General features: G+C 34.4%; 1 protein-coding gene across 2 annotated transcripts in view; it reads left to right on the forward strand.

Annotated features, from left to right (window-relative positions):
• Positions 1–23051, forward strand: part of CDH12 (cadherin 12) — a 225216-nt gene that overhangs the window by 165837 nt on the left and 36328 nt on the right. For both annotated transcript variants that reach the window (XM_054578301.1, XM_054578302.1), the window contains one exon: positions 13094–13347. In XM_054578301.1, coding sequence (XP_054434276.1) covers positions 13094–13347 — 254 coding nt within the window. The remainder of the gene's footprint in view (positions 1–13093; positions 13348–23051) is intronic.

Consider the following 23051-nt stretch of genomic DNA (forward strand, 5'->3'; position numbering starts at 1 on the left):
GGGGAACCCTTTTGAAGTGTTAATGGGAATGCAGGTTGGTGCAACCCTTATGGAAAGCAGTATGGAGATACCTCAAAAAATTAAAAATGGATCTGCCTTTTGACTCAGCAATCCCACTTCTGGCAATACATCCAAAGAAACCCAAAACACTAATGTGAAATAACATATGCACCCTTATATTCATTGCACTGTTATTTACAATAACCAAGATATGGAAGCAGCCCAGGTGTCCATCAGTAGATAAGTGGATAAAACAACAATGGGGCATTTACACAATGGAATGCTATTTGGCTGTAAAAAAAAAAAAAAAAGGAAAGGAAAGAAGGGAAGAAGGAAGGAAGGAAGAAAAAATGTACCTTTTGTGGCAGTATGGTTAGACCTGGAGAACATTATGCTAAGTGAATAAGTCAATCAGAGAAAGATAAATGCCATATCATTTCACTCATAAGTGGAAGCTAATGAACAAACTGAACTAAAAAGGAAAAATGGGGACAGAATCATAGATATAGAGCAGGATGAAAGTTAAGGGTTAGGGGTGAGGGCAGGGGATAAGTAATCAAGGAAAAATAAAAGAAGTACTCATGCGAATAGACAACACTATGGTTACTGTGCGTGGAGGGGCTGTAAGGGGGCTCAGTGGTAGTAGGAAAAATAACAAATAAAAAATGTATAAAGACTAGGTATAACACTATTTTAGTTTCAGGTATACAACATAATGATTTCATATTTGTACATATTGTGAAGTGGTCATTACAGTTAAAGTCTTTCACCATATGTTACCATTATTTTCCTTGTGATGAGAACTTTCAAGGTTTACTCTCTTAGCAACTTTTAAATATGAACTTTTTTTAAATGCTTACACATATAAGTTATACCATGCTATATTTGTCTTTCTCTGTCTGACTTAATTTCACCTAGCACAATACCGTGAAGTTCCATTCATATTGTCACCAATAATAAGATTCCATTTCTTTATGGATGAATGGCATTATATGGTTAGACATACTTACCTCTATTTATCTGTCTGTCTATCTATCTATGTCTATCTCTCTATCTATCTATCTATCTATCTATCTATCTATCTATCTATCTATGCCACATTTTCTTTATCCTGTTATCTGCCACTGTATACTTAGGTTGTTTCCATATCTTGGCTATTTCAAATAATAATGAAATGAAGATGTGGGTGCATATATCAAGTTAATGTTTTAATTTTATTTGGAAAAATACCCAGAAGTGGAATTGCTGGATCACATGATAGCCTTATTTTAATTTTATGTTTTAGAAAACTCCATTACATTTTCCATAGTGACCACACCAATTTAGATTCCCACCAAACATATACAATAGTTTCCATTTCTCCACAACCTCACAGCACTTGTTATTTCTTGTCTTTTTTATATCCTTTCTAACAGATATGAGGTGATATCTCATTGTGGTTTTGATTTGTCTTTCCTTGACGATTAATGATGTTGAACACCCTTTCATGTACCTATTGGTTTGCAGTTATTTAAATAGAATTTTTTTCCAGATGAAGACTGCATGATTTGAAAATTTACACATATATTCAGTAAGGTCTGAGAAAGCTTGATTTTGAACTGATCATTAGGTGCCCTAGAAGAAAAAGATTTATTTTTCTGAAGTTTTTAGAAGATTTATTTATTTGTTTTTAGAAATTGGGGAAGGGAGGGAGAAAGAGGGAGAGAGAAAAAATTATGTAAGTGGGGTACTGACCTCACAACCTAGGCATGTGCCTGGACTGGGAATTGAACCGGCAATCTTTCAATTTGTATGATGAGACTCAACCTACTAAGCCACACCAGTCAGGGCTTTTTGTAACTTTTCCTTTCAATATCTAAAGATGACATTGCAATGAATTTGATGTGAAATCATATTCATATATGAATTATATTCTTACATTAAATAGATTTAGAAAATCAAAAAATATCTATTCTACATTTGAAAACATAGTTGTTTTTTAAACATCAGTTATTTTAATTGTTTAGTTAACATTAGAGCATGATATCATTTGCCTTCAAAGAGTTTTCCTTTTTCTAACTCACTTAAAACAAATTAAAATGCTTCAAGTTTTCTGAAGCACATATTGTCATTATCCCTATTTTTTTTACTTGCTTCCTTACTATTTTTTTCCACTTTCTCCTCTTTCTAGGTGTAAGTAGGGTATAAGTGGATAAAAATGATGGTCAAATTTACATGAGTGGAGAATAATAAAAGAAGGCAATTTTTTAAATTTATTTTTTAGGTAGAACTTGGATTCAGTTTATGAGCACTGTGACAGAATGTAATTTCATTGTGTCACTTTTAATTCAGAATAACATTAGTAATCCTTATAAAAGTCTCCAAGGCACAACATACTGGTTAAAAATGATTCTCTTACTTTATACTTATGTCATATTGCACTGAGTAATAAGCAAAGAAAATGTGCTGTATATGTTAAGTATTATAACAGTAAAAAAATGAAAAAATCAGAATAATAAAACTAAAATTTTTTCATCACATCTAAAAATTATAAGATGCTTTTTAAAATAAATGAAAAATGCATTTTAAATTCAGCAATTTTATTAAGAAAAAACTAGATTTACTAGATATTTAGCCAATATTTTTTCCTACAGGATAAATAAAAATAAACATACACTTACTGAATATAAAAATAAGTATGAAGTTATATGGGTTAAAATGTTCAAAGACCAAAATACATAAATATTTATTGAAGCAATGTGTCTTTCTTGTTACCAATTAAGAAATTTAGGTAATTAAATAGTGGGACAAATAATCAAATTATGAAAAAGAACAATTTAATATCTTACATAATTTCTCAACCAGTTCCATATCATTTTTATAAAAATATCTGTCGGGAACTAATAAGTAATGATATCATTTTATAATAAAGAATGCTGAAGTGATTTTAAAATAGTTTATTTTAATTTAAAATATTATTAAAATTTAAAATAGTTTATTTAATGTTGAAGTTTATTTTAAAATAAGTAAAACTTTTCTGGAACTAAAAAAATTCTTATTATATATTTTGATGTTGCTTGGCATTGTTATTTCATTTCAAATAAACATAGATGTGATCACCCTGAATCCAAAACAAAATTATTACTTTTTTCTTAAAAACCTAAGAGATAAAATACCTATTCTTCACCAGGACTATTTAATAAATAGGCTAAGCTCTCAACTGGTCCCATTGGACACATATTTCACTTGTACCGTGTCAGTCACTAAAATTAATTTTCTTTTGTAGTCTTAAATGGCAAGAAAGTGAATTTTAAAAATTTGCTATCAGAGCACCATCATGTGGCAAATATTTGAAAATTTCATTAAAAAAGACAAAAATTGAGAAATTTTTTATATATAACCAAATATACACCTGAATTTAAGTTTAAAATACTCCTATTTTTAGCCAGTCTGACGTGCATAGTTTCTAAAAAAAATAAGTAGTACTTAGTATTTGTTTCTGCAAACATGTTCCTGTTTTTATAAAGGTTTGTCTTCATCTTTTTTTAAATTTCTACCTAACTTCCTTAAACAATTTCGCCAACTCTAAATTAGCCCCCCAATTGATAGAACCAATGTGGGGTGTTTGTTGCGTAGTCTTTCAAATGATCTAAAGCCAAATTCTTTCTCCTTTTCCAACAAATGTGTACCTGCCCATATTTTCTACCTGGTAAGGCACCACCTTCTCTCCAGTTCCTTGACCCAGAAATCTAGGCTTTTTCTTTTTCTTTTTTTAATCATTCATTGTTATTCTGTTACAGGTGTCCCAATTTTTCCCCCTTTTCCTCCTCCACCCACCCCGCCCCTGTGCCCGTAGTCAGTGCCCACACTCTTGTGCATGTCTGTGGGTCATTTATACATGTTCTTGGTCTAGTCCTTTCCCTTTATTTCCACCTTTAGCCCCTTCCCCATCCCTTCTGGTCACTTTCAGTCTGTTTCATGTTGTCAGGCCTGTGGTTCTATTTTGTTTGTTAGTTTAGTGACCGTAGTAAATAAGTGGATCAAAAAACTATGGTACATTTACACAATGGAATGATACATAGCAGAAAAAAGAACTCCTACCTTTTGCAACAGAATGGCTGGAACTGGAGAATATTATGCTAAGTGAAATAAAGTCAGCCAATGAAAGACAAATGCCATATGATCTCATCTTGAAGAAGAATCTAAGGAACAAAATAAACTAATGAACAAAACAGACTTTTTCTTATGCTGCTTCCATTACCATTAACTTCTCTTTGCCAAATAGAATGTGAATCCCGGCCACTGATGTCTCCAGACTGGGGTTAAAGTTTCCCTCATGGGTTAAGTTACAACCCTCCTCATGACCCTTCTCCAGCACTTCCATGGTTCTCCAAGCTTTATACCTTACCTTAATTTTTTTGATTCTTATAGTTAGTAAAGTAAAGAATAAAGTAGCAAATTTTGTATTGCCATCTCAGGCGCACACACACATATGCACAGATACATATGCTCATACGCACACACAATACTTTAGCATCATGCCAAATTTACTGTACTTGCTACCAAAGACGCGGTGCTATTCTTCCTTCTGCAAACAGAAGGCGCTGCCCCGTGTGCGTATCTTTATTCCTTCCTGTTCCTGAACAGGCCTCTGGCCCATGCCTTTCCCCAAAAACTTCCTCGAGTCCCTCAGGCAAAGTTGATCACATCTTAACTTTCTTCCTACAATGTTAACATTCCTGTCAAAGCACCTATAATATAATACTTGTGGTGTTCTTATTTTAACACACACTATTCTTCCTACAATACTTTGTCATATCTATATTTGTGTCGCTATAAAAAAGGAAATGCTTAAAATATATAGTGTTTAATTTTTTGTTGACTAAGAAAAAGTATTTCATGTTCGTTTACTGCTTTAATTTGCAAATACACTGTTTCTGTCAGTCCAACTTGCTTATATAAAGTGCAACATGTTTTGCAGAGTAGTTAAAAAATAGGTTTCTACTGGATATACAAGTGAGAACTACAAAATTCAGAAATGAAAGGTACTTTTTCAAGATCACACAGCTTACAATAAATTATTTTATATAATTTACTTTATCACTTATGAAGAATAATATATGTTAGAAATAAAATGAGAAAGTGGTCATTCAAGGAAGCTAAAAAGAATTAGCCTCCCCAGAGTATAATAATTTATGTGTATATAAATAATATATTTTACTTAAGAATTTATAATAGTTGATAAAATCTTTTACTATTTTTATGAACCAAAACCTCAGATAAAAACACCAGAAATTCTTTCAATTCTTTTTTTGTTTTGTTTTATCTTAGTTACTGAATTTGTTCCAAAAGTATTGTCACTAAAATATAGATGTAGAAATAATGCTTATGATTCTTAAGTAAATTCATTAAAGCTGTCAAAATGTGTAGTGTTGCACAAAACTACAGTATATAAATCGCCGACAGATAAAGTAAATGCTTTTCTAATAGTTTTGTAACAAAGTTTTTTAGGACTAAGTTGTATAAAATGTGTGTGTCTTCATTTTAACATTTTTATTTAGAAAATACTTTTTTCCTAGTAATTCCACCATCCTCCTAATTTTTTATTTTAATTTTAAAACTGAAATACTATTAACATTTGTCAAAAGTAACATCCAGATTTTAAAAATTGACATTTGATTATTTTCCCTTTTATTATAGGGGCATCCATTCTCACCTGATAATATAAGAGCTTTCATTCATGAAATAATTACTTGACTATTTATTATTTGGGATAAATGCTGAGCTGAAGTTTTTCCTCAGTGATGATGAGGTCTGTACAGCCTCTTCCATTCAAAGCTCTCTCACATAAACATTCTCCTCATCTTCCCAGACACACACAACATCCAAGCTTTAAATGTTTCCATAGCACTTATTACCACCCAACATGCTGTATACATTTTGCTTCTTTGTTATTGCTGTCCATCAACTTGCAGAAGATAAAGACACTGGACAGCACCCAGGAAGCAAAGGGAGGCCTCAACCACCTCCAGGTTTTTGTCATGGAGCAAGGAAGAAGTCAAGAGCATGACCGGAAGTTTTAGCAAAGCGCAGTAAATATATTAAAGTGATAGTATGCACTCGAGAAGTGGGACACGGTGACTTCAGAGAATGAAACGCGCCGATGAGGCCTGGGTGGAAAGCTTTTATGAAACGTGGACAAGGGGGAGGGGCAGGTGGCCCTCTGTTTCTGACCCCGGTTGGGTGACTGCCCAAGCAGCTCGCCCTTGCCTCTCCTCTATAGATGGAAATTTATTTTTGCTCCTCTTACTTACAGGACATTGGGAGGAGAAAGCAGGGAAACAGGTGGTCAGGGAGGGTTGCTTCTGTGATGTTTCAGGCAAGGCAGGAGAAGAAACTCAACAGAGAATGAGGCCTTTGTTCTCTGTTCTAACTTTCCTGCCTCAGTAGCAAGCTCCGTGTGGGTAGTGATTTTTATTTGCTTTGTTCCAGCATCTACAACAATGTCTAGAACATGGTAGGATATTCTAGAAATATTTGTGGAAAGGAAGGATATAGGGCCTTCACTGCCCTTCTCTCAGGCACACTTCTCTATGACTTCCCCACATCTAGTTCTTCTCTCTCAGTTTTGGTTTTACCTCTCGGAGGTGCTTTATCTCTCTGCTCTGTAATGGCAGCCGCTCCTGACTTTCTGTCCCATTACCTTGTTTTCCTCCTAAATCTTATCACTAACTAAAAAGTACATATTTATTTATTTATTTTGTTGTGGCTTTCCCTTTTAGAGTGCATAATCCATGATAAAATGGACTTAATTTAATTTGTTAACCACTATATCCTCAATCTTACCATGATGCACAGTAAAATCGAATCAAATATTTATAAAGTATTTGATTCATATGGATTTAGAATAAATCAAGTAAAGAAGTAGGTGCAGACATCATTTATGGGTGATTTTAAATGTGATTTGAGGAGTGGTAGAGTTTTAGAAGAATTTCTTATGGAATGAGAAAGTATAACAAATAAATAAGTGAACTGACTACTCTATTGATCACAACACCAAGTATTGGGAAACAATTCCCTCTAAAATGATGCTTGAGACAAAGCAATATCTTTGTAGTTCATCCTAATGTAACAACCTTGTTTTACAAGAGCTTGTTCTTAGTGTCTTTTCACTCTGGTTCAGCCTGGGATAAATCTGTTTTCTAAACTTCTTGTCTTAAAACCACCAGCCTGTTTTATCTAAATCTACAGCTTTTGGTTATTTGGTTATTTAAGACTTTTTTTTTTTTCCCATTGACCATAAAGCCCTACTGCTTGCTATAAGATAAAGAGAATAGCATCTTAATTACTGAAGGATCTTATTTTTTAAGAACGATGATGTTACTGTGTTCATGAAAGTGATACATGTTCAACATAAAAATAGAAGCATTCTAGAAAAGTAAATAGAAAAGAAAGAGGAAAGCACAGCTCTTGTAAGTCCGAGAGTGCTATGACCAGGTCTTCTGCTGCGGGTCTCTAAGGCTGAGATCAAGGTGCCCACCAAGGATGCCATCTGAGCTGAGATCTAACAGGAATTCTTTCTTTTGTGGCTTTATGAATGGAGACCTTATTTTTTTTCTAGCTGTTGGCCACAGTCCAGTCTCATTTCTGATAGGCCCCCTTAAGCACTTTTTGGGTGGGCTCTTACACTCAGAAGTCAACTCAAGTCCAGGAAGAAATCATCTATAGTGCCTCTTCCTTTCATAGGCTCACAGGTTTAGATCAGACCCCTCAAGTAAAATATTCTTTTTAATTAACTCAACATTGAGTAAGAACCTTAATTATATTTGCATAATTAATTTTTTTTATAAAACAACAAATTTGTGAGGTGATAGCCCATTCAATTCACAGGCTGCTTGCACACTCAAAGGCAGGGGATTATACAAAAGTACAGGTCATTGTGTTGTTAGTGAAAAACAAGTTGTTTCAGTGTCTAGAGGAAAATAACTTCCTGAGACACACACAGGAGGACAGGACTCTGTGGAATGGTCTATTGATGATGTATAATTAAGGAGGTTCTTCTCCTGACTTTGCAATATCCCATCTCTTTCAGCCCCACAATGGAAAAAACTAAACCGAGCTCTCAGCAAGGCCAGGCAAAAGCCAGTGTCCAGAGTACCTGCTCCATATTAAAGTCCAGTCCAGTCCAGCATCCAGCTGGCTTAGCGTGTGTTTCTAGCTGCAGTCTGTTTCGGTGCTGCAGTATTTAGGCTCGCATCTGGAGTCTGTGTGTGGAGGCCCCATGGCCATGGAGAGAGATGTTCAAGTTCATGGTGTGAGTGCAGGTCATGAGAAAGAGGCGGAGAGAGAGAGAGAGAGAGAGAGAGAGAGAACACACTTAGTTCTTTTAGAGCCCACACAGTCTGCCATGTGATTGCATGCTCCTGGTTGCATCGCAAGGTGAGGGGAAAGAGAGAGAGAGAGAGAGAGAGCGCGCGAGCGCACGCAGGCAAGCTTTTTTGTTCTCCTGGGATTATATTAGATTGGTTTTGTGGCAAACCAGGTCCTTTTTCAAAATAATCAATCAGTTTCCCAGGTTTTCAAGGGCTTTGGATGGGTTAATTCCTCATTAGACTGACGGGACTCCACCGGCCCAGCACCTCCCTTTGTAACCCCCAGCAGCCTGGTGCTGAAGGATGAAGGGAAAAGTGTGAACCCCCTTGGGGGAAAAAAGTGCGCATCTCCTTGGTGTGGCCCCCTGGACTTTGAAAAGCTGGAGCAAACAGGCTTATGTTCCCCAGTTTATTAATTTCAATGTCTAGTTCCTTTTAACCCCCTTTTCCAGCTAAATACTAATGATAACTATTTAGGGGCAGGAATCTTGGAGACATCGTGGAATTCTGTCTACCAAAGCTGCTGTTTTTAAAAATTCTTAAAATATAACTCTTGCTATGCATTTTACTCAACATTGTGTATCTACAAGCATGACGAGTCCTGGAAGAGCTCAGAAAGATGTTTTCTTGTATTTGATATGTTAATCTACCAATAAATGGCCAAAGCGAGAGACAGAAAGCATTTATCTGAGGTCCACAATAATAGCTTCCCACACCCTGCCTGGTGTGGCTCAGTGGATTGAGCCCCAGGCTGCAAACTGAAAGGTCATTTGTTCAATTCCCCATCAGGACACATGCCTGGGTAGCAGGCTAGGCCCCCTGTTGGGGTTGTGCCAGAGGCAACCAATTGATGTTTCTCTTGCGCACAGATGTTTCCCTCCCTCTCTTTATCCCTCCCTTCACCACTCCCTAAAAGTAAAAAAATAACATTTTTTAAAATAGCTATCCAGCAACACTGGTTTAGGCAGAAACCCAAATTGTGTTCCAATTAGGAGTTGAAGGCAAGGACTATTTATATAAAGGGAAGGGGAATACTTACTTAAATTGTAGGAATTTCTGTGGATGTTAAAAAAACTAAAGAAGCAATCTCTATAGGTGTGGATAAGCTACCGTAGTAATGCTAATTCAAAAGACGTATTTTTGGTCTGCTGGTCAAAATGTCGGCTTTTCTGTTAGCTGAGTATACATTTGGTTAGAATACAATGCTGGTTGAGGCCCAGTCCAAAAGTTATTTTACCCGTTTTACGTTCCACAAGTTTGAGGAGTAAGACAAACAATGCAGTTCCTCTGGAATGACAGCTCTGATTCTATTTAGAATAGCTCAGTTGGTACTGTTTTTCATATGTCATAAATCACTTATCCTTCTCTGGCATGACAAAATCGTTTGGCACTTACTATTTCATGTAGTTTCTTCATGACCTGGACCTCAGTAAAGAGCAAAGAAAGTGGCTAAAAACAAAGATTCTAAAAAGCAATTTTTGCTCAACCCCTCCTCCTTTTATACTGTTATAAACAAACATATTGAATTTTATTTCTCCATGTTCTGGTTTCTTACCATGCAACATTGTACAATAGCAAAAGTTTTCTGAAAATTCTGTTCTTACCAATTTTTATTAAAACGCCCTTCAGAGCAAGGAGCTACTCAATTAAATTTCTTTTACTTGATCATGTTCTTATTTTTTCTAGAAAAGTTCTTAAAATTGAATGGATCTCAAGCAATGTTACAAAGGTTTCTTTTCTTGTGCAAGAGCTAAATTTGCTCCCCTTTATAATAATAGATTTCTTTCACAGAATATTTTTTTATATCCTGTTTGTTCTATATGTATTTCAAATTTTAGAATTTTTGTTGATTGTAAAGTAGATGGATTTCATTCAAGTGGAGGGTTGTCAGTCTTGTGGGTTGGATACAGTCAACTACACAGAGATCAGTATTATTTATCTTTGTTCTTTTTGAACTAGATATTTTTAAAAGTGGCATTTCCTATGGGTCAAAGCCATGAAGATGTAAGGCCATTTGGATATTATTGTGACATTTCTCCTGTAATTTTCTCCAGTTCTTTGATCACTGCTGGCTATCAGTTTTCAGTTATAAAAAACAAAAAAAATCTGTATGTACAGAAAGTTTCTTTCATCTCACTCTACATCGCCCTGACCACCAAATGTTTGTCTGCTGTGATAGGTTAGGAGTTCTTAAAAGGTATAGGCTATGTCTGATTTCCTTTAAAAATGTACAAAAGGTTTTAGAATTATGCCTGCATTTCTAGCCTTGAAATGGACTTTAAAGTAGAGAATCAAGTCCATCACATAGCTGTGGAATTTTAATCAAATAGGAGGCATTTAATCTCTAGGAGAAAGTATAAGGGGAAATGAGGAATAATTGGTATTGACTCCTACATTCTAGGATCAAAGTTTATTCTGGGCCAGAAAAGGGAGTTTGAGCTACAGTAGCTCAAAAAGCTTTCCGGTTAAGAGAATTTAAGATGTTAGAGTCAAAATAGTCTCAGACACTAGAAGTTAGGGAACACTGTGGTAGAAAAATTATGTTGTTCAACATTCACAGTGCATATAGAGTTTGCAAAAACAGAAAGCATATTTTCTATGTTCTTTAAATTGGATTAGCTGGTGCAGCCCTCTATTGTATACATTCGTCTTACTCTTAAGGCATCAGATTTCTCTTGAACACTTCAAATGATAGGGAACTTACTACTTCTTCAAACCACTCATTCCTTAAACAAGATGGCATGTTTCTCACTACTCTGAGTTTGTTGACTAGAAAAAGAGCTAACTTTAATTGTCATTGAATCTTTCTGTCCTCAGGATGTATCCAGGCATTACCACCATGTAGACCATCAAATTTTTTTAATTAATTAAATTCTGAATGATTTAATTGTTAAAAGATTACTTACTTTTTAAATCTGGAGTTTAATAATTTAAATTATTATAGGAGACTAAAGGAGTAAGCCCAACCAATATTTATGACAGTCCTTCAACATGTGAAAATGTGTGCCCTCCCTTGCTTTGATCTTCATTCTGGGCTAGACATTTCCAGTTGTATAATATATTTGAGTCAGTTTCATGCTTTTCTCTTGAATAATGTTTTGTTATTCTATTTTGCAAATCAGTTGTCTTTTCATGAGTTTAACATCTTTAAAAAAACAAGGTGTGGGTTAATCAAATTAAAAGCATCATAGTATGATCACCTCTCTTGTTCAAGATATTATATTTGCATTCACATAACCAATAGCTATAATATCAACCACAGCCATTAACATGCTGTTTTTTATTTTGGCTTAAAAATAAATCAAAATCCGGTAACAGGCAAGAGGTAGAAATGGAAGAAAATCAGTATTATATGTAAAAAACTGCGAGTCCAGCCACTAAAAAATATAAAAAGTAAAAGAAAGCATTAAATACAAAGCAGATAAAAACATGAATAAAAACTAGGTGAATGAAATAAAATGAAAGAATAATTACAGGGAAAATAAACAGATCCCTCTGAATTAAAATCATTGTGAAAAAGACTTAATGTCAGGTCCAAAAGATATTACTATTTTCTGTAATAAACATCATGGAATTATGATAGTTCTTGAAGATTTTACAGTAATATTTAGATTTTCTTTTTCCATTTTCAGAGAAAACACATAAAACAACAATCTAGTCCTTGAAAGAGAAATATACATCTTTTATTTCCCCCAGGCATCCTGAGGGTAAGAAAAAAATGTGCCAACACAGCAATGAGCAAGTCTAGCCAGTTGTAGGGGTCAGACTAGAGGGAATTAATTTAGAAAATAGAAAGCTTTAAAGGCCTCAGTAAATCTCGATGTTAATTTCATGTTGTCTTAATTTTTCATAAGGGTTAGAAGTCAGAGCCAATGACCTTAAAGTTTTCATTCATACAAAACACCACAGCAACATCATATTTCTAGAATATAATATATCTAGTTATTAGGAACATAAAATTAATATTTAGAATAACAGTCAATATAAGCAGTTGTAAAGTTAAAATAGGAAATCAGTGACTTTATGGACAAATGACTTCCAAATATTATATATCACAGTTTTTTTTAATTTGATCATATATGTGCTTAATTCTTGGTAAGATATCCTAACAATGCCTAATAATTACTCTGACAAATAATTATATATCCAATGCTGAGAAAACAAAAGAATAAAACTCTTCATAATGAAAACCGTGCATATTTTTAAAATCTTGATACTGTCCTTTTCTAGCAAAAAGATCTGGACGTTTAAAAGTGTTTAATATAAAATTATGTTATTGTCAAAATAAAAAAAAAGTGGTCCAAGAAAAAACTATTTTGTTATACCAAAAATTTAAGTGGAATATAGAGTATCCTTAATTATCGTTTCAATTGTTATGTTTTAATTACTACTACGTCCCACTAGATGTCAGTATTGTATAAGAACAGGAAATGTTTCCCGTAAAAAGTCCTTTTGCTGTTATAACTGCCTATGTAAAATGAATAAACCCTACCTAGTATGTATTTGCACGTATACGTCATTTTAATGCATGCAACCGATTATCTTTACAAGTTACCCACAATCTTCCACGCATGAGTGATTCTTTTCTTAAAACATTCCCTTACCCATTAATTACCAAGGTTAATAAAATGTTAAAACCAATACAATTTGTATTCACTTGCAAATGATCTGAAGCTATGTTCACTGTCTTTGCAGACTTTTTATGAATGTATCTGCTAACTTTTGGGTTGTCCTCGCTACAGCCGTTAGATTTTGAAACAAAGAAGGCATATACTTTTAAAGTAGAAGCCTCCAACCTTCACCTTGACCACCGGTTTCACTCCGTGGGCCCTTTCAAGGACACGGCCACGGTGAAGATCAGCGTGCTGGACGTGGAAGAGCCGCCGGTGTTCAGCAAGCCCGTGTACACCATGGAGGTGTATGAAGACACTCCGGTTGGGACCATCATCGGGGCCGTCACTGCGCAAGACCTCGATGTGGGCAGCAGTGCTGTTAGGTAAGAAAGAGAAAATTTTCTGGGTCAGAAAAAAAACAACTTAAAAAAAAATACTCTGTCCAAACTTGCATGCCATATGTTTTATGTGAAGTTATAATAACCTCACATAAATATGAGTAGGAAAATCATTGAATTTGAACAAAACCGTCTGACATAAATCCCGGCAACGGGGTTTAGCTGTGGTGTGATGAACATGCCAGGCAAGCGAACCAATCTGAACTTTTCATCTATAAAGTGATTTGATAATGCAACCTTAAAGGATGGTTCTCATGATTAATGGTATTTAGATATTTTACAGTGCCTGCAATATAACAGACATTTAATACATTTTCAATTAATCTAAAGCCCCTGCCTGTCACCAAAAGAATGTTTGAAAAGATAGTTTCACCACTTGCAATTTGCAGTTCATTTTCTCGCTGTGACAGCCGTGTCTGCGACGGGAGCACAGGTAGAGGCAGCCGTTTGGTCAGGTGAATTACGACGTTTCTCAAAACCCAGGCTCTGCCAGGGGTTCCTACTGACATGAGGCTGCTGGGCAGTACGTCAACAAAGCGATCCATGGCGTAAAAAAGTGTAAGAAAATCTCTTTCCCCACCCCTCAAACCCATAAATTCCACTTGCACTACTGAGACACAGTGGGATTTTTCCTTTTTCTCACTCATACATTGATTCTGCAACATATTTTGAGGCTTGTTCTAGTTCGATCTTGCTTCTTCTGTTTATTTAAATTCCTCTCATATGCCTACAAGTACTGGGTGAGGGAAAAAAAGAGAGAATCTGAATCTTGCATCTCTAAAAGGTATACAAGAACCAGAGCAAAAAACTTTAAGTAGGCTTTTAATGCAAAACACTACTCTGTTGTTACAGGGAAAATATGTAGGCACATACATCATAAGATTTTATGCCATGAGGTAATAAATGATTTTTTTATAAATGGATCAACCATAAATCCATAACCTCCACACATTCATAGCATATGGGAAAATCTCAGGAAATGTCTCAAGAGCATGCAAGCTTTATTCTTCGTATTCATCTGAATCCATCCCTCAAAGTGGCCCAAATAACTTCCTCCTGGAAGTATATCTGTGATAAGGAGAGAATTCTAAATAAATTTAAACATTTGTCTTGGGAAAGGAAAGACAAATAGCAATTACTGAGTGTCCCTGCATATCAGGTCAAATGCTGGCTAATTTACTCACTGGATTCAAGTTGTTTTTCTGCTTGTCCATGTAACAACATGATTCACTTCCAGTTAAACTCCAGAAAACTTTATTTATTACCAGTGTTTGTAGGAGTATTCTCAAGAATCTGCCATGTTAGTGGTTGTTTGTATTAACCTGTTGTCATTCATCAATCTTGTTCCTGAAGCCCCTGCTTGTGCTCTTGATAATTGTGAAAGCGGGAAATGCCTGGTGAATAGATTTACAGACACTTTCAAGAATATACAGTTATAGAAGAAATATCGAAGGTTGTAAAGAAAGTAATAAAAATAAATAAACATGGAATAAAACTCACTACAACATAATAAATGAGGAGAATTTTGGGGGCAGTGGAACAAGTTATCTAGGTGAATATGCTAGGTTGTTTAAATATATATATATATATGTTCTATTTTTGTAGACTGATAAAACATATGGTGAGTTTAAATATTAATACATTACGGTTTAATACAATACTTGAAGACAAAAAAAAAATAAGAGTAAGTAAAAAAACATCTCTTGGTAAAAAAAGTAAGGTGAGAATTACCAACCTCCAAATAGAAGAAAATGGTTAGAGTCAAGACCCCGGTGTGAGAAATAAAGGAAAGCTACCTTTAGAGAAATTCTCTGGCTACAAGCCCAAATTTTTTTTCTAATGTCACAGGAGCTAGTGTCTGTCAAGTGCTACTTTATGTGAAATAAAGTAGTCTCCCCAGTCTTACATCTAATGGGTACTAACGCACTAAAGCTGTAGACACAGATGGGTTCCCGCGAGGGGCTGTCAAAAGATAAAGCTGCTTTTGAATCAATGTGAAAACTGTCTTTCTTCCATGCCCTTGACGTAAACAATAAGCTCGAATCATGTCAGTTGAGCAAACAGTGGATATGATCATCTTCTCTTGGTCTGAAAACATGTTTGCTCAATTAAGAATGGTAGAAAAAGTATGTTGTGAAAAATAAGCATAAAACATTAAGATTACTTAACATGTTTAGGTACACTGTTTCATTTTCTATTGCTTAACTGTCTTTGCACTTATTATGCAATATATTCATTTAGGACTATGTTATTCCATACTGCTGTGTATTTATTAATATTACTACTTTATCATCACCACTGTGCACAGCAAAGACCCAGGATGCAATGACATTAATCAAAGATTGAAACAGATTTGAAGAAAAGTTTAGTTGTAATGTATCTAAATATGCCATGTCTGATTGGTCGGTCCCTCCTATCCAGACCTTAATTTCCTTATTTCAGCTTTTGGAATTTTCATTCAATACTGTTTTGTATTAGTTTCAGGTGTACAGCATAGTGGTTCGACAATCATATTCTTTAAAAAGTGATCCCTCTCTATGTTTCAAGTAACTGTCTGGCATCGTACATCGTTATTACAGTATCAATGACTATAATCCCTATAATGCACCATACATCCCTGTGACTACTTTATAGCTCGCAGTTTTTCCTTCTTAATCTCTTCTCCTTTTGTACCCAGTCCCCCACTCCCCTCCCCTCTGGCAACCATTAGTTTATTATCTGTATCTATGAGTCAGTTTCTATTTTGTTTATTTTGTTCTATAAATTCCACTTTGACTGATTTATCATAGGTCCATCTATGCTGTCACATATGGTGACATTTCATTCTTTTTTATGGACAAGTAGTATTCCATTTTATATTGGTACTACAGCTTTTTAATCTACTCATCTACTATTGAGCACTTGAGTTGCTTCCATCTGTTCGTTGGCTGTTGTAAATAATGCCACAATGACTGTAGGGGTGCGTATGTTCTTTTGAATCAGTGTTTTGCATTTCTTAGGATATATACCCAGAAGTGGAATTACTGGGTGATAAGGCAATTCCATTTTTAATTTTTTGAGGAAACTTCATACTGTTCCAAAGTGACTGCCCCAGTCTGCATTCCCATAAATAGTGCGCGAGGGTTCCCTGTTCTCCACATCCTCGCCAGCCCTTGTTGTTTGTTGATTTGTTGATGGTAGCTGCTCTGACCAGTGTTAGGTGATATAGCTTTAGGTTTTAATTTGCATTTCTGTTATGATCAGTTGGCCATCTGTCTTTTCATGTCTTAGGTCATCTGTATGTCCTCTTTGAAGAAGTGCCTATTTAGGTCCTCTGCCCACTTTTTTATGGAATTAAAGTTTGAGTTTTCTTTGTTATTGAGTTGTATGAGTTCTATATAAATTTTGGACATTAACCGCCTACCAGAGGTATCGTCCATAGCTTCATCCCTAGTTATTGTTTTTTGTTTTTTTATTTACTCTTCTATCCTTTTCCTTTAGATGTGTGGATTTCCTCTCTCTGATGTTCTAATCCTTTGACTTTCTAATTAGATGCTTTATAGGAATGATTTCTAGTGGGTCATGCAAGGGTGGAATGAGTGTAGCCACAGCTAGTAATGTGGGAGTTTCAAATCAGCAATCTCTTGAATTTAGAAATAAAATTTAAAATACGTGACTATTTCATAACTGTGGAAATTAATATCTGTTTTCAATATGAGTGATTTGAGTTACAGAGAAATATTAATGAATGGGTTTGTTCAATGCATGACACTTTTCTTTTGCTCCAAACACATAGAAGTCTTAGTTACTCTGTGAATGAATATTAAAATAAAATTTAACCAAACTAATTGTGTGTATAAAATGAAGATATTAGCAATCCAGTTTTAAATTGATTCCATGTAAGAAGTGCTAAATGATAAGAAATTGAGGATGTAAAGTAAATCTTTTAATGCATGCTAACTTCCATATATAAATTAAAAATGATAGTATTTAATAGAAAAATTAAATAGCTCATTTTGTTATTTCTTTTTGTTTAATATATCCAAAAAACTCCACCACTTAAAATCAAGTAGTAAAATTAAAAAATAAAAAACCTTTCTTAGTTACTACAAGTAGAATATAATATTTTACATAATTAAATACTAGCTTTTAATATATAAATGTCTACTGCATCCTACTTAAAATTATCTTATATCCCAAATCTTACTTGTCCATCACATTTTTGGAAAATTTTCTGTTATCAATTGTAATTTGTTCTTTTTTATCTCGGGTTAAGTGGTTATCATATAGGTGGTTTTCATTTGAGAGTCCTCTATCATGCATCAGAAATTTTATTATATGGGGAAAAAACTAAGCTCCACTACAAAACATGCTTAAAAAAAGAGAGGCCCAGCTAATAAAGTGATATCCTGTCACAAATGTAATTTATTTTAAGTTTTAATTAAATTACATTATCAAAATGAAATATTGAGGAAAAATGTTCATTCTTTGTTTTTTATTTATTTAGAAATATTTTTGTGATGATTAAATGAGGCACTGGTATGAATTTTTGTTTTAAGTTGTGTAACTTGTATTTTTGAAGCAGTTCCAACGTGCAGAGATTTCCTATATACCTCTTGCCACAACGTATGCACAGCCTCCCCCACTATCAATATCTTCCACCAGAGGGGTACATTTGTTGCACCTGGTGAACCCACACATCATAATCACCCAAGGTCTGCAGTTTACCTGAGGACTCGCTTTTGGTGCCGTACATTATGTGGGTTTGAACAAATGTAAAATGATTTGTAGCCATCATTATGATGCCATACCTATTCATCTGTCCCCCAAACCAAACCCTGAAAAACATCAATCTTTTTACTCTCTCCATAGTTTAATTTTTCACTAATGTCATATAGTTGGAATCATACAGTGACTGTTCCGATTGGCATCTTTCTTTTAGTAGTATAAATAAAGATTCCTCCATGTCTTTTCATGGTTTGATAACTCATTGTTTTAATATGGAATAATATTCCATTATTTGGTTGGAATATTTACTCCATGAAGAATATTTTGACTGTTTTTAAGCCTTGATAATTACTAATAAAGCTATATAAGTATCTGTGTGCTGGTTTTTATGTGGGCATACATTTTCTTTTTTTCCGTTTTTAAGTTTTTATTTTATTGTATTTTTTGCATTACCATTTAAGCCCCTCACATCCCCACCCCTGGCATCACCACACTGTTGTCCATGTCCACGAGTCCCTTTTCCTTTTGCGCCAGGCCTGCATCCGCTAAACTCCCCGCCTGCATAGCTGTCATCCTGTTGTCTGTCTATAAGTCTGTCTCTATTTTGCTTGTTAGTTCAGTTTGTTTTTTAGATACCACATATGAGAGAAATAAATTATATAGTATTTAACTTTCTCTGACTTCACTCAGCAGAATGTTCTCCAGGTCTGTCCATGCTGTCACAAAAATTAAATTTTTCTTATTTACAGTCAAGTAGTATTCCACTCTGTAAATGTCCCATTGCTTTTTTATCACTCACATATTGATGCACACTTGGGTTGCTTCCATATATTGGCGATGGTAAATAATGTTGCAATGAACATAGGGGTGCTTATGTTCTTTTGAAAAGGTATTTGGGTTCCTTCGATATATTCCCAGAAATGGGATTTCTGGGTCAAAAGGCAGATCAATTTTTAATTTTTTGAGGTATCTCCATACTGCTTTCCACAGTGGCTGTACCAGTCTGCATTCCCACCAACAATACAAAAGGGTTCCATTTTTCCCACATCCTCACCAGCATTTGTTATTTGTTGATTTGTTGATGATAGCCATTTTGACAGGTGTGAGATGATATCTCATCTTGGCTTTAATATGCATTTCTCTGATGATTAGTGATGAACCTCTTTTCATATGTCTATTGGCCATCTGTATGTCACTTCTTTGTTTCAATACCAAGGAGTGCAATTGCTGGATCATGTCTTACAAATGTATTTAGATTTATAAGAAGTTGCCAATCTGTCTGCCATTAAACCAAGCAGCTTCAAAGTCTCTAAAGGCTAAACTCAAGTCCAGGTATAAAGCCTGGGAGGCAGATGAAAGTTAGGATTCAGATATAAAAGGACACACAGTGAGAAGACCATGTATGACTATTTTAAAAATGACCAAAATAAATGAGGAAAGTTTAAGCAACTGGAGGGAAATAAAAATATGACTATTATAATCTCAATAATATTTTATTATGATACATTTTTCTTTCTTAGAGATATATTTTAATATTACATACTTCCACATGCCAAGTTTAAGGACAGAAGAGCTGACTTCATAAAATCCTTATAATTTTTTAAAGTGTTTAGTTTCTCATCAAACAAATGAGATGCTGTCTAAACTATCTAAGATTTAACTTTTAATTCCATTAAGGAGAAAATAACAATGAGGAGGATGATTAGAGAAACAGAAATAAATAACAGAGACTAATAGGAAATTAATAATTACTATTTAACAAAGTTTGAGACAAGCATATTTGAATTCCTAAGAAAAAAAATTTTAATTGTGCTTGTTGAAGCACTTATAGTTTAAATATTGCCATTTGAGGGGTAGGCTCTCAGAAAAAAAATATATATATATATTTATGGAAATTAATTGAACCGAATTTATTTTCATTATGTGCCACAAGGCAAAAAATTAAAAAATATTGAATTAAAAATACAAGATATTTTGAGCTCTTGTTATTACTTGAACAAAGGAATATTTCCTACTCTGAGTTGAATCATTGCTTCTACATCTCTATTGCTTCAAGAATAAGATGTAATACTTTTAGAGTAACTATACTATCAAATACTTTTTTAAAAATGCATCTGAGAATTGAGGCAGGGTCGAAGTTAGCTTTTCTAAACTGTGCGAAAGTTATAAGGCAAATTAAAAGTAACAATTTTAAGGAGAATGCTTACCTAAGGAAGAAAATAAAACTTTGTAAAGGCATTTCTGAAAGCTAATTTACAAAAACGTAATAAAATCGCACTCATTCAAGTGGCCTGCACAGATTGGGTTAAGGCTTTAATTTTTGATTTCTATTCAATTGTTAAAGCTGGTTTCTTAGCAACAGTTTCTGTGTATAAAAGTACAAACTACAGATTTATTTCATTTCATATAGTTCATAAACGTTTCTGTTTTTTATTTTAGTTTCCTATTGCAACTATTCACCAAATAAGTATAACTCAAGTTCTGTATTTAAGGATTTTGCTCATTTAAACAGGTGAGTTAGGCGAAATTAGATAATTCCTATTATACTGCTGTGATTAGTTGCAATTAAAATGTTATTCTACCCTAATATTGAATGCAGGTTGTTTCAAAACCAATGTACATATTGGTGGTTCACTCTGGTATACATTTTAAAAATTATCTAGACATTTTAAGACTGGGTCACATATTCTCTGAAATGTCCAGGAAATGTGGAGGTGGTTCTATTTTCAGTCCATTGACGTTCATTTCTTATAAATGCCTCTTCATTGCTATATGAGAAAAATAATCACAATAAGAAATGGTAGTGTTGCCTCATATTTATTATTGAGTCTCACACAGAGATTAGTCAGTCACATAAAGGTAAGACATCAGGGAACTTCCAGGACCTAGTACTAGACTTACAGTCTTGGAGGTTGGCTAGCTATGGGAAGATGTTGAAGATGTTAGGTTGAGCAGAAAATTTTCAAATGAGTTTTAGGCGTACTCCAGAAGGGGGAAGCTTTCTGAGAGGATGACACCCATGGAAAAGGAGGTGCCAAACCTCACAGAGTGACAGACGTAAAAATTAGATGCCAGAAACTAGTGAGTGAGTGACAAACAAAAGCACTACAGTATGAAATAGGGCTTGGATGTTTGTGCTCATAGTTTGTACTTCTGGGGTTTGTAGAGGAGATTTGTGGTTCAGGTATTTTTAAAGTTGAAGGCTATGTATGTCACAACTTGGCCCTAGACCTAAGTACACATCTGGATTTTTTCTTTTAAGTTGGGAAGTAATAAAACATAATCAATAATGTGGACCGAGAGGAAAGAAAGAAAACACACACTCACTCACACACAGGATTTTATGCCAAGGTACATATATACCTTTTTTCATACCACCTTTACAACCACACTCACTATTACACTGTTTGGTGAGTATTATTGTCCACATATCATAGGAGACGAAGAGAACAGGCATAACAGGGGAAAGTTTCCCACCTGATTTCTCAAGGTCAGTGAAGGAACAAGTATATCACCCTAGTTCTCTCTGTCCAAAACAGTAGTGTTCTTCATGTTATATTTCACTACATCTCATTGGTAGTTAATTTATGGAATCAGGCACTATGTCACCATTAGACTGAACTGACCAAATACATTAATTTGCTTACTAAACTTGCAAGATGTTGGATTGGGTTGATAGATATATAGAAACATAAGACAAAAAGATAGACATGTTATTTTATGTATACATTAAGTTTTGAAAATTTAAATGTTACCTGAAAAACTTAAATTTAAAATTAAAAATGATCTGTGGATACATTGATTTATCATACAAAAATACTTATTTTTGAATCAGCCTTATAAATTATAACATTGCTATAAGGTATAATTAACTAGAAGTAAAGTGATCAATTGTTCCAAGTTTGTCTTATACGGAATTTTCTGGACCTCAGGATTTTCAGCATTAAAACTGAGAAAGCCCTCACAAACCAGAAAGAGATGACTGTCCTAAATGAGACATTTTTAAAGTCCTAAATATGTTGCTTTCAAGCAGAGCTAGTTAGCTATTACACAGGTAGAGAAAATAGAATCTGTGTGTTGAATTTCAAACACTAAGTAGCAGCATTCAATTTTGAGGTAGTTTTTGGTAAATATAAGACAGTTTATACACTTTTTGTACTTAAAATACATGTTTTCTACCCAAAACCCTTTGAATTTCTTGAGGCTAGATTTATTACATCTGTTTTGCCAAGGATCTGAGATATTATTTTGTTGATAATATGTGTAAAGGTGAAAATTATTTTTTAAAAATTAACTATTTACTGGCCTGGGAATTTTCCTAAAAAACAAATAGCAAATGAAAAAATATTTACAGATGAAAATCTACTAAAACATTTTAACAATGACAAGAGACTGTGGTGCTTGACACAGGACTTAATCCCTCCCTCCCACTCCAATCTCCCAACTCAGTTTGATAGGAAGCCCATTCTGCATAGGTGTGGTTGAGAGAACATGGCTTTTCTCACCTCAGCTCCCCATCAACACGTATGCCATCTCCCCAGGACAGGCAGGATGCTAGCATTTCTCATGCCCTCCAACTCTGGGTTTCAGAGATGGGCAGCTTACTTCCCCCAACCATTCCCACTCATATAACATAGGCTCTACCCTTGGTGGACAGGAAACATGGGGCCCAATCACTTGCTTCATTTTGCCAGTTCCTGGAAAGGTGAAATGCAAAGACCACTCTCTGCCTTCACTCTGTACCTGGCACAGTGACTCAGAGAATTTCCCAGGGTCATAGAAAGCGTGTAAGAATAGGGAGTTCAGAAGCACCTCTGAAAATATTTGCTTTCCTTTATTGTTTTACCTTTACTAGACATAAGATTATAAAATATAATGAATACAACAATGTTTATTGGGCTTTTGAGTGTATGATATAATATAGATGAAATACATGTAAACATATGTATACATATGTATTTAATAGAACATAACTACACAAA

The sequence above is a fragment of the Pteronotus mesoamericanus genome, unplaced genomic scaffold (genome assembly GCF_021234165.1).
Source record: "Pteronotus mesoamericanus isolate MK-2021 breed Mesoamerican mustached bat unplaced genomic scaffold, CSHL_Meso_final contig_50, whole genome shotgun sequence".
Lineage (NCBI taxonomy): Eukaryota > Metazoa > Chordata > Mammalia > Chiroptera > Mormoopidae > Pteronotus > Pteronotus mesoamericanus.